General features: G+C 32.3%; 2 protein-coding genes across 3 annotated transcripts; one reads left to right on the top strand and one right to left on the bottom strand.

Moving 5' to 3' along the window:
• Positions 1 to 271: 271 nt before the first annotated feature.
• On the bottom strand, positions 272 to 3,578 carry LOC103490527 (uncharacterized). Of its 2 annotated transcripts, none has more exons than XM_008450069.3 (3): positions 3,191 to 3,578; positions 2,826 to 3,072; positions 272 to 747 (listed from the first exon to the last, which is right to left on the bottom strand). In XM_008450069.3, the coding sequence occupies exons 1-3, from the start codon at positions 3,302 to 3,304 to the stop codon at positions 740 to 742; spliced, it is 369 nt and encodes a 122-aa protein (XP_008448291.2). In that variant the 5' UTR covers positions 3,305 to 3,578; the 3' UTR covers positions 272 to 739. The 2 variants fall into 2 exon arrangements, with proteins under 2 accessions (XP_008448291.2, XP_008448290.2); XM_008450068.3 differs by having other exon boundaries at positions 2,738 to 3,072; positions 3,191 to 3,566.
• A 5,240-nt stretch (positions 3,579 to 8,818) lies between these two features.
• On the top strand, positions 8,819 to 10,484 carry LOC127151665 (riboflavin synthase-like). Its single transcript, XM_051091534.1, has one exon. It carries the CDS (start codon positions 9,120 to 9,122, stop codon positions 9,954 to 9,956), a length of 837 nt encoding a protein of 278 aa, XP_050947491.1. The 5' UTR covers positions 8,819 to 9,119; the 3' UTR covers positions 9,957 to 10,484.
• The last annotated feature ends 2,500 nt before the right edge of the window (positions 10,485 to 12,984 follow it).

The raw sequence follows: 12,984 nt of genomic DNA, 5'->3' as shown, positions 1-12,984 counted from the left end.
CGTTCACCCTTGTTACATTTCATCTCCTCAAAAAACATAGCTTCTCCATGATCTAATTTCCTAATCAAAATTTCTAATTTGGTAAAAGAGTGCAATAGAATAAATGAAGTCAAATGGCATCCTCATTCCAACCTTTTCCTCCCTTTCCGAATAATAACCATTTTAAAAGATGGCGGATATTTTAATATAACATATGAACATCAATTGAGTATTAAAAAAATGTCAATAAAAAATATCAATTTGAATAAAACCAAGAAAACGACTCAAGAAATTCATAAAAAGTTATTTCAATATTTCGATTAAATTCTCGACATTTTTTCGACGTCAACATAGAACCAAGGCTCAGACTGAATGAGTAGAGTACCACAATTTTGTTTTGTTGACAAGTAAATCTGGCTGAAACATTTTCATGCGCAACAAAAAGGATACACTTGCACAAACACAGAATGCAAGCAGAATGAAAGAAAGCTCTTATTTAGCAATCAATATAAATGTTCCAAACCTGCACTTAAAGTCATGCCTCCTCTTCCCATATGAAAATCAGGCACCCAGGGTCTGATGTGAAGTTGCTAAAGTTCATTCGATTCTCTTTTTGCGATTGAATATTCCACATTTTTTAACCAATTCAGATACTGACCTTGCTCTTTTTTATGCAGGTGAATGAGAAGGAAGTTGGTCAGGCTTTCTTCAACACCTCTACTGATTAGGTATTCTTTGAGCGCGTCTTGTAACCGAGGATCTAACGAGCTGCCATGGATACAAAAGTTTTAAGTATCTTAGAGAAGGAAGCTTGAAAAACAGGTAAAGCTTAAAATGAATGCCAAAACCAAGCTGAAAAGATAGGAGAATGACATACTAATCATGAATCGTGATGCTTAGCAAACTACAAGAAGCAAAAATAAGCCATTCACGAACAAGTTTTCAGCTATCAACCAGAAAACTAAAGTCAAATTGGTCAATTACGCATTAAGGAAGCTGAGATAATTCATACAAGTCTATGTTTTGTCTATTCAGAACTAAATAATATTGATGACAGCGCTATTGAAGTTTGGAAAGAATCAACTTTCCTCGTACTTGGCTTAGTGAGTTTTAACCTTTAAAAAATAACTCTAAACGAGTGGCGAAACTAATACATTCTCGAAACTGAATTAAAAAACTGCTCGTGAACTAATAAACAAACAAAACATTCAAAATCATGCAACAGAAACAGCCAAATCCAACCATGAATACGAACTTAAGAACACTCAACAAAAAAATGATAAACTTGTCTAGAAAAACATGATTAGAAGAATGGATACCTACTAAATAGTGCAGTCCAGCCACAAAAATGCTCATATCAAGCCAGATTTCATCAAAACATAAATTTACTAACCAACTAGAAGTCATACTTTCACCTCTTATTCAAATTACGGTTTGATTTTATGAAATTATAAGTTTAATGCGAAAAATTAACTCGCCTAACAGTTACAAAGTTTGAGAAAATGAAAAATTAGCAATTGTTAGTATCGAAAAATTAACTCGCATTCAGTAAGAAAAAGAATGAAGCAGCTATCCCCCTCTTTGTATAACCCTCATGTACTTTGAGCTTTGTCTCTCCATTTTTCAATATTAATAATCGTAAGCCTTGTATCCTTTTCAGAAAAAAAAAAGAAAAAGAAAAAAAAAGAATGAAGCAGCTATATTGTGACCATCCAAGCCAATTCACGCCCACTATGACTAATTTCACTGGACAAATGTTAGTAAAACATAGGGTTCTCATTTGTCAAGATAGATTAATATTTTTGTTTCATTCTAGGTAAGTAAGTACTAAGGGATTAGGATTTGTCTTTGTCCTCAATCTTCCAACTTGCAGAAAAGGAAGGAACCAACGTTTTGATAAAGGATACAATCATCATATGGAGGAAAAATATATACATTTTCCTTCCCATGGGAGCGGGAGGTGACCAACTCCACTAGACCATGATGCATAGCATAATATATCTTTGGTTAAATTACTAATTTCAATTCAATAATTTTGAAGTTTCAATCTGGCCCCTGTGGTACGTGCTTAATTGTAATTAGGACCCCATAGTTAGGTTTAAAATTTGGTCTCTATGGTTTCGTTATACCACACAAACCATTCCTACCTTTAAGTTCTACCAATGTGGAATATCATCTATTTATGTGGTAATGAGTTATTTGTTTCCGGACGGCTTATATGTAGCTTAATATTAGAGTTTAGGCTGAGTAAAAAAATAAGTGAAGAAGGGTGAGTATAATGGTTTAGGGCCAATTTTTGACGTTTACCAAATCATAGAGTATCAAACTGAATTTTGTAAAATATACAGACCCAATTGATTATTTCTTGAACACTGTTAGATAAGAAATAGCTATCCAATAAAGGAATGTAAAAGAGGAAGAAGATGAGAAGTTAATAGATCCTCCCATTATACGGCTACAGGTAATTATGGACACTTGAAGACAATGAGGAAAAAAAGGTTCTTGTAAATCATAAATATTATTTAGTTAATTCCTAAAAAATTGTCCTAAAGGAACAATGACTGTTAGGAGGCTTCATATATGATTGAATTGGGAGCAAGGGTCCTGAAGCCAACAATCTGGTCAGGTCACGGTTACAGTTTGAAATCAGTAAACATAGAGAACTCGTGGATTTCTAGCTTCTCAAAGATACAATCAAACACAAATGGCTAAGCTCAATGTTAACTTTTGCGACTATTGGGTTGCCAAATAGTAGTACCTGAACGAAGGGCCTCTATAAACAGAAGGTCCCAAACAATCAGAAGATCGAAGATAATAGGCATTGTAGAGTTTGAAAGGAGACCCACCATGACCGTCCTCTGAAACCCCACAATCAAACTGCAAAAGAGAGCTAACTCCAGGCTTACTCACACAAATCTTCATCAAAATTTCCCTCGGAAAAGCCCCATCATATCCAAATCTGAGAGGACCCAATAGAGCAGAAATCACAACCTCCTCGCCGGAATCCATTTTTCGCCGCAACACCACGTCTTGGGACTTGAGCGAGTCATGTTCCACAGTGAAATGGCTGGAACTACCATTGTTCTCATAGTTCTGCGAATGATAAATGGGAAAAGAAGAAATGGGAAATCAGAGATGGAGATGATGGAGAGGGGGATTGATTAAGAAGGGGATTTAATGGTGGAATCGAAGCGAGGAAACTAAAGAGGACCTGACATGGGGTTGAAGAAAGCTCGTGGGCTATCTCGGATTGCAAGATCTGGAGGAGTCTGAGATCCTGGAAGGTTTTACGAGCTTTGCGAAATAGTTGAGTAGTCCTCACCATTATTCGTTTAAAATTGCGAAAGATTGTCCCTTCGTCTTGTTCTCCCAGTGTTGCCCTCTCTCAGTTTCTAACATCCCTTACTTGGGTTTAAAATTATCATGACCGCCATCTTTTAGTTCTAACTAATCATAATGCCGACCTCTTGGCCTGTAATGCTTACTTAAATATGATTGCTTGTTTGATTGTAAGGAAGTTCGTTCCCTTTTCTAGATGAGTTTTTGTTGTGACCTCCTCTCTCCTGCGCCATTGATTTTTAACCTGTCCCTCGAAAACGTATGTTAGATACTTCCCGCTAATGCCATAAGGACATTTTTCGCATCCAAGGGCTCATTACGTTTGTGCTGAAATTCCCGGTCCAACTATGGATTGTCCCCAAGTCATGGGGGCAGAACTACCATAAATTTAAACAAATATGGTTAGTTTACAAAATATTCAGTTAAATATAATAATATCAAAAATATTTATAGATTCAGAAATTTTCATAGATTTAACCAAATATTTAATGTCCATATAACAAAACTCATGAAATTAGCAACTTTTAAAATATTCTAGGTTTGAAATTAGCAACTTTTAAAATATTCTAGGTTTGTTCTTTCCTTTTATTGTCTTTCTTCTCCTCTTCATCTACCATTTTTCTTCTTTTTCTTTCCATCGTCATTTTTTTTCCTAAACTGTTATTTAGTTCAAGATCGTGTATCAAATATAAAATATCTATTCTTTTCAAACTTTTATTTGGTTGTTCAATATCGTGTATTAAATATAAAATACTTGAAAAAACATTTTAATCCTAGAAAATAACCAAATATAACTACTCAACATTATTAAGCTTATGACTCTCGTAAGTTATTAGACAACCCTCTTGGGTAAGGATGCCCCCATGGGTAAAGTTTGAAGCGTCGATCTCAACTACAAACGACTTCGACTTGTCCACCTTTCAATCGTCAAATGCAGTTTGACATTCGACTGAACATTTCCATGTCGTCCCTTTCTTCAACAACTCGATCAATGGTGCAGCCTTTCTTGAGAATTCTTCAATGAACCGCCAATTGTAATTAGTCAATTCAAAGAAGGAACGTAGTTCTATCATAGAAGTGGGGGCTCTCCACTCCTTAATGGCTTGCAGCTTGTCTTCGTTCATTCAAATCATTCTGCATTTGATGACGTGACCCAGAAAATTAATATGCTGATGAGCAAAAGTGTATTTCTCTTTCTTGACATACAATTGATTTTGCCAGAGCTTGTAAAAGACTAATCGTAGATGGACCTGGTATTCTTCAAGGCTAGAACTAAAAACCACAATGTCATTGAGGTAGACAACCACAAACTAATCTAGATACTTGTGAAATACCTGATTCATTAAGGTCCAAAAGGTTGTGGGGGCGTTGGTTAAGCCAAAGGGCATTACAAGAAATTCTAAGGCCTCATACTTTGTTACACATGTAATCTTTGGTTCATCCCTTTTGTCGTTTTTGTTATATTTAAAAAAAAAAACTCCTTGTTATATTGGATAATTAAATTAAGAATTAAGTAGGATGGCATGCTTAATAAAAATTATTTTAGTTTAATTTTAAACGGTTTGAAATTTTAGTTTATATCTTTATAATTTTCTAATGAGATTAGAAAATAGTGCATGTTTGCCTAATAGGATTTGTTTAGTTAAAAGATAAATTTAAGGAAAAATATCAAGTTGCACCTCGAACTATAGAATTTGTATAAATTTATACCCTAAATATTAATAATTATATTAATTTCAAATTTAGAATTTGGATGAAAGTTGTATCAATTTAAACTCCAAACTAATAATTGCATAAATTTAAACTTCATACTAGAAGTTTATAAAAAAGAAAAATTGGTTGTCCCTTTCTATTTGGGATATTTTTAAATATATTAAAATAAACTAAAATATTTACAACATATATCAAAATTTTGGATTCTATCAATGATAGATACAGATATATTTCTACTATTGTCTATCAATATGACTGATAGAAGATTATCATATATGAAATTTTGCTCGATGTTGTAAATATTGTCAAATTTGTCATTTTTTACAATTCCTCTTTCTATTTATGAGGGGTGGTATTCGAGTAACTCATATTTTAAGTGTGTTTAATTGAAAGATTTGATAATCAAGCAAGATTAAAAATAGATTGTGAAAATGGGTTTTTTTTAAAAAAAATATGACAAAGCACAAAAATATTAACACCATATAAAACAATTTTGAAAAAAGAAAAAGTCCACAAGCCAAAATGTGAAATAACAAAAATACCCCATTGTCACACCTACCTGAAAAAACGATTAAAAATGATTTTGTATCTAGTCTAAATAATCTTATATCCTTATACTCAGTCTAAATAATCTTGTACCCTTATATCTAGTATAAACGATATTGTATCAAATCTAAACAATCTTGGTACATGATCTTGTACTCTTGTATCCAGTCTAAACGATCTTGTATCATTGTATCCAGCCTAAACGATCTTGTACCTCGTCTAAATGATCTTGTACAAAATCTAAACGATCTTACTACACGATCTTGTACCCTTGTACTGAGTCTAAACGATCTTGTACCCTTGTACCGAATTGAAACAATTTTGTACCCAATCTAAATGATCTATTAGTAATAGTGATCTATCTCTATCTAATTGGGATAGACAACTAATTATTTAGATATTGGTAAACAATCGTTTAGATCGTGTACCAACATAGATGAGAGATGAATAAGAAGGAAGAAATTATGAAAGAGGAAATGAAGAAATCACAAACAAAAAGATGTAAGAATACGAAGAAGGAGAAACAATGATACGGAAAAAATTAATAATATGAAAAGGGAAGAAGAAAAAGAAGTGAAGTGAGAACAATATTAAAAAACAATAAGGAGAAAATCTGAAATTTATGGGAAAAAAAGGTTTTAATATTTTGTTAATGTAGTAAACATTTTTGTGTAAATTAATATTTGAAAAAACTTTAATTAAAGTAAATTTAAATCTGGAGAGTACATATTATTAAGGAATTGAATAAAGGTAGGGTGGGTGTTGTTTGATTTTAATTAAAATTAATTGGGATTAGAGTATGGGAAGAAATTAGTTTTATAAGGTGCTTCGTTTTTCACAAAATATATATATATAATAATATACGAAATCTGGAATCATTTTAAATATTTAGGTCGTGGAACACGCTACCTTTAATTAACTTCAATTCTCATTCTTTTTTTCTTATTATTTTATTTTACTCATTTTACTTCGCATTACAATACATGTCAATTTTGTTGATTATTCAATATTCATCTTCAATAATCAATACATAGTTTCTTCCATTTAACCATAATAATAACGTAAACTTACCTATATGGAACAAAAGACCAAACTATTTATACTTCGTATAATAAAGTTCATAAAATTAGCCATTTTTTAAATATTCCAGATGTATAAATTGTAGTCATATCTAAATGATCACAAATATATTATGGGCGCTGTTAACGGCGTGATTGACAGGATAATTTTTTTTGTATTTTACACAGTAGGACTGTAGGTTTTTTCCGTTTTTTGAATTTTTCTATAGAACATAAATATTTTACCGTTTTTTTATATTTTTGAAAAGACCCAAAAATAAAATTATGTGAAATAAATGGAAATATTAAATGTCTATCTGAAATTTAATGCAAAAACCTCATAAACAAACGGGGCCTCCGTATTTGTATGCTATTAGTATTTTTACATTAAATTTAGCCGTATTTAAAACTTTTTTAAGAAAAAAGAAATATATTTAACATATGGTTTCCTAAAATTTTTTAACTTTACATATTGTTATATTCTATAGTTAGGGGTGTTAAAAAAAATAACGTAAAAACTGAACCATTTAGCAAATCGAATCGAAACCGAATTCATGAGGTTCAATTCAGTTTCAAAACATAAAATTGTATTAAAACCAAATCAAATCACTTTATTTAAAAACAAATTAAAGATTATATAACAAACCAGAAAAATATTTACATTATATAGAACAATTTGGAGACGGAAAAAGTCAACCGACCCACAATGAAAAATATAAAAAATGTCCAAGTCAACATGTGATTAATTGACCACACACGTGCGTGTAATTCTTCTTCTAAACGATCATAATATGCGATCGTATAGGAAATGATACATGGTCGTGTAGGTAGTATCAATACAATCGTGTAGTTTTTTTTAACGATGAGAAAAATATTTCAAATCTAAATGATCATGTTAACCACACTAAACGATCGTGTTGACTATGGTAAACGATCATTTAGATCATATCCACACGATCGTGTAGTTTTTTATTTGAGAATGGAAAAATAACTCCAAATCTAAACAATCATGTTGACTATGGTAAACAATCGTGTTTAGATTATATCCATACGATTGTGTAGTTCTTTTTAAACGATGGGAAAATGGCTCTAAATGTAAACGATCGTGTTGATCGAGTTGACTAAGTAAGCGATCATTTAGATCATATCAGAATGATATTTAGAAGAGGAACCGAAAGAAAGAAAGATAAGATGAAGAAATAAAGAAAAAGAAGATGAATAAAAATAGAAGAAAGAAAATCTAGAAGAGGAGCTGAAGAAATCTAGAAGAGAAGATGAATAAATCGCAAAGAAGAAGAAGAAAGAGTAGTGACGAATAGTCCGAAATGTCAAGGGCAAATCTGGAATTTATGAAAAGATTTTACCGACTTCATAGACTTTTCGTTTTTGTTACATGGGTCATAAATATTTTGATGTTTTTTTACATTTATGAAAATTAAACTTATATGGATCGTAAATATTTTGGTGTTCTGTTATATTTATGGTTAATTTACATATATAGAACAAAACGTGAAAATGTTTACATCCCGTACAATAAAAAAAACTCATAAAGCCCTCCGATAACTTTATATTATTACTTCTTCTTCTTCGTAATTTCATTTATTCTCGTTCACGACTTCTTCATTTCATCTTCCAGAATTCTTCCTTCTTTGTCATCTCTCATCTTTTTTCTTTCCTTTTTTCACAATATGATCGTGTACCAAAATCTAAACGATCAGTTGTCTATACCAAATATACAGAGATATATCATTATCTATCTCAAATAGTCTAAACAATTTTGGTACAAGATCACGTATCAATTATCTAAACGATCAATCGTCTATCTTAGATAGATAGAGATAGACCGCTGTCTATCTCAAATAGATAAAAAAAGTAGATTCAAACAATCGTGTATTAAGATTTGAATGATCATGTATCAATATATAAACGATATTTTAGGTTATATTATATGATCGCTTAAATCATAAGCTTTTCGCTGTGTAGTTGATTAATTAGATATTTTTGTTATTTCAGGTTGTAGATTTTTTTCTTTTTAAAATTGTTCTATATAGAATAAATGTTTATAGGTTCTTCTTTTTTCTTCTTAAAAAGCCCTATATATATTTTAAAATAAATTAAAAGTTAGATATATGAATTTATATAAACCGAAACCGCTTCTTTCGCGGATCGGCTGCGGTTCGAAATATGAGACAGGATTTACTATTTAAATAAAAAGTGAAGTTACAGAGGTCGATGTGTGTACTCTCTTCTCTTTGACTTTGTTGGAGTTGAAGAACCATTCATTTTCATGCCTTTGCCTCTTCGACAATAATTTATTTATTTCTTCTCTGACCGCTCCCACGTTGTATCTACTTCCTTCATCTTCTTCCTCTTCTACTCTGCTTTGCTTTCAATTGTTTTTATTGGGTTTTTGTTGCTCCAGCCTTAGGGTTTTCAATTCCAATTTCTCACTCTCTACTTGAATTGAAACAGAGTTTGAAAGAAATGTCTACTTTTTCTTCCCTCTCTACTGCTACAGCACTCTCCAATATCCCCAGAATGCTTCCTCCAATGGGGAATCTTCATCTCCCATCCTCCCAATTTTTCCCCAACTTCAATTTCAATACCAAAACGTCTCTTTTCACTCTATTCACTTCCACCCACAAGCCCCAACTTTGTTACAGATCTCGCCCTAGGGCCTCCGTTCAATGTCTTTTCACTGGCATTGTTGAAGAAATTGGCCATGTTAAAAACTTGGGTATTGGTGAAAATGGGGGATATGATTTGGAAATTAATGCAAAAACTGTTCTTGAAGGTGTTAACCTTGGAGATAGCATTGCTGTCAATGGAACTTGTCTTACTGTCACTGCTTTTGACCACCAACTATCTGAATTCAAGGTGGGGTTGGCGCCTGAGACGCTTAGGAAGACTTCATTGGTGGAACTCTCGCCTGGTTCACCTGTGAATTTGGAGAGGGCGGTTCAACCAATCAGCCGAATGGGTGGCCATTTTGTGCAGGGGCATGTGGATGGGACTGGGGAGATAATATCTATGGATCCTGAAGGGGATTCCCTGTGGATTAAGGTGAAGACATCAGAGGCTTTGCTGAATTACATTGTACCAAAGGGATTTATTGCTGTGGATGGGACTAGCTTGACTGTGGTAGATGTTTTTGATGATGAGAAGGCTTTTAACTTCATGTTGGTTGCTTATACTCAGAAAAATGTGGTCATTCCGTTGAAGAAAGTTGGACACTTGGTGAATTTGGAGGTAGATATTCTTGGCAAGTATGTGCAAAGACTCCTCAGTAATGGTGCCATCAATCCCATTGAGTCTACATGATTGCAAAGCCTGGAGGGAAATCAAAAAGGTCTCAGTAGTTGCAATCTCAATCTTCTTCTGCATAAAGTTTTTCTCCTGCCTGGTTATGTTTTTAACCATCATCAAATTTGAGACTGGGAATGAGTAAATGATCTGATGTTCTACTGTCTTATTGTCTTGTTGTCTCTGTTGTATTAAAACACGGTTAGACGAGGTGACTACTTGTATTATGAATTTCAACCCTTTTCTCAGGGAAGTAAGGCTTAATACGTTTTCAAAGGATTAGGTATGAATAAAGGGTTCGATGTTCTTCATAGAATCCAAACTAGAACCAAACTGTATTAAAATATAAAGGATCAAAGCTTAGGATATGAACCAAGAGATGTGATGAGCTTATGCTCTCCCTTTCTTGAGATCACTCAAGTCCTATATCTACCGATCCAGTTATCGTCTTTGTTTCTTTTGAAACACGACTAGACAAGGATACTACTCTCTGTAATATGAATTTTAACAATTTTTTTCAGCTAGATAATGCTTTTACTCTTTCCATATTTTGCTGTTACATACTTCCAGGAAATCTGGAAATCTGAGTAGAATAATCTAACACCGAGCAGTCAATTTTCGATATTAAATTAAGGTGATTAGATCATGGTAGATAAAGAACCAGCTGAGACTCCGAGTGTTGAATCAGATGAATCGAGTCAGGTCAATCAGTTAGATCAACAGCTCAAAGGAGAGAACTTTTTCAATCAAATAAAGACGATTGATCCCATGTTACCATCTTTAGTGCCTAAACTAAATGTAAGCAATGTTCGATATTGTGGTGAAAGATCTCTTATCATAAGGTGAACGAACTTGTACGACACACACAATAAATGCTTGAAAGAACGATCTTCAAGCGAATATTTCAGAGCGATCGTTAAAACTTACATTCTATTTGTTTATGGTTGTTAAGCAAATATTTGCATGAAACTTAGAAAACAATTTGTACTGAAAGTGAATAGTTCAGAGTGAGGTTCCATTGCTTGTCACATGCTTGATATATCAATAACAGCGATTTTTGGTGGTAGAATGTTGGTGTTGCATTGAATCCCCTATTTAATTGGTCGTTGGAGGAAAGAGGAAGGGTAGTAAGAGATATTTTTTCCACTTGAGAAAAATATCAACAACAAATTGGGTTGGGTTATTTATGTGAGGGTGTGAAGAGGACAGATATTTGCAGCCAATCTACAAGTACTACAGGGTTCACACGAAATAATTTGATCACTAATCCAAGGATGGAGTGACAATTAGTACGATACGGTGTTAGGGAATGAGAGGTTGATATATATACATATATTTCATTCTATAGTTACTCTAGTCTGAATTGTTATGAACATTCTAAGATTTAGGCTTGGATTATGAATGAATCAGTTTAAATTGTGTTGGAATTCAGTAGGGAAGTTTTGTTTGTAGTTTTAATTACTTGTTCATTGTAGAGGATAAAGCTACTAATAGAATGCAATTGATGTTGAGAGGCACGTTTGTTTTACATCAAAATAAAAAGGGTGCCAACGTGGCATCTATCTACAATAAAATGCTATGAATTAATCAAAGGCTGACAAATTTGAAGTGTAAACAAAGACAATGGAAAATCTTTATGGCATATGTAACCATTGAAGGCAGATTTTACCTATCAAAACAAAGACAATGGAAAATTTATTTTTTTGGGTCCTTTTAAGTTTTAAACATGCTTTTCATTTATTCTTTTCAAGTCATAGTTTTTAAAATGTTACCGTTTTTATCCTGAGATTTAAATTTAGTTTCAATTGATACTTAAGTTTTAATTGATACTTAGGTTTTAATATTTACAATTTTAACTTAGATTTTTTACTAAATACATATTTTTTCTGTTTTTAGTGTTAACATCTATTAATTAATCAAGAAATTATAACTAAATAAATTTTACTATTTCTCATCGGTATTAAAATTAAAACAAAAATTTCATTCTATAGTTATTTTAAATTAAACTTTAATGTAAAAGAAAAATAAAGAAATGAAATAGGAAGGGTAAAGAGTGTAAATTGAAACAAAATTAAATATGAATGGACAAAGTAGAGCATCTTAAAAATTAAAGATACTAAATTAAAACCAAAACAGAGAAATTAAAACTAAATCCATACCTAAGGGAAAAAAATTCCCCTACTTTAATTTAGTGCAACTCCAATTTGTTTATCAACATAAGACTTAAAAGGAGGGGAAAAAAAAAAAAAGGTGAAACAACATAAAAAAGGTGAAACACGTGTCACATTATAAATATTCCACGAGAAGAGGGAAATGCTTACAAGTAATTGCTCTCCATCATTACCCTTAAAGAAATCACTTTTTGTATGTTTTTTTTATCTCTCCCTCAAACAAAAATAAAACTAAAAGAACATTTAAAAAAAAAAAATAATAATAAGTTTTAATCTTGTTTTCTAGTATTGGAGAGATATAAAATATGCCTTTTTTTTTTTCCTTAAACAACTGTGGTCTTGAAAAACAAGTGAAAAGACATTATTGCTTGTTTTTTTTTTTTTTTCTAATACAAGTAAATTCATTAAGAAACAAAATAAAATAAAAAAAGTATTTGTAGAAATGTGACAGAAGGTTAAGTCAATAATGGGAAAGTTGCATGCCTAAGATGATAGATGCTTAATAATTTATTTAGATCCATAAAATACGGTTTAGATCACAATAACAATGAATTGTCTAATTGAATATGAATTGATTACAAAATTATGCCAATAATTGAATCTTGAAAAATATATAGTTTTTAAAAAGACACCGACCAGACCCCATATACCCATACAAGATGATTATAAAACAAAATAGCCATGTGAGGGTATGATCGTCAAATCAGTTACCAAACTCCCGGAATTGGTCCACTACGGAGGCTCCGCCGTGGCTTCTACATATGTAGGCGGCGATGATGGGGATGGGGATGGGGATGGGGATGGGCAGGTAGTGAAGGAGATGGATTTACGCGGTTGGATCCGAACCATACGCGTGTAGAAGAGTAATTGGATGC

Source organism: Cucumis melo, chromosome 11 (assembly GCF_025177605.1).
Source record: "Cucumis melo cultivar AY chromosome 11, USDA_Cmelo_AY_1.0, whole genome shotgun sequence".
Taxonomy (NCBI): domain Eukaryota; kingdom Viridiplantae; phylum Streptophyta; class Magnoliopsida; order Cucurbitales; family Cucurbitaceae; genus Cucumis; species Cucumis melo.
The sequence above is the reverse complement of the archived record's forward strand: the minus strand, read 5'-3'. Positions and strand labels throughout refer to the sequence as shown.

Coding starts and splice junctions, on each gene's coding strand:
- LOC103490527 (XM_008450068.3), bottom strand. CDS start 3,304: ATGGTGAGGACTACTCAACTATTTCGCAAAGCTCGTAAAACCTTCCAG. Junction 3,073..3,190: donor TTTCTTCAACCCCATGTCAG/GTCCTCTTTAGT, acceptor TATCATTCGCAG/AACTATGAGAACAATGGTAG. Junction 748..2,737: donor TATAGAGGCCCTTCGTTCAG/GTACTACTATTT, acceptor TATCCATGGCAG/CTCGTTAGATCCTCGGTTAC.
- LOC127151665 (XM_051091534.1), top strand. CDS start 9,120: ATGTCTACTTTTTCTTCCCTCTCTACTGCTACAGCACTCTCCAATATC.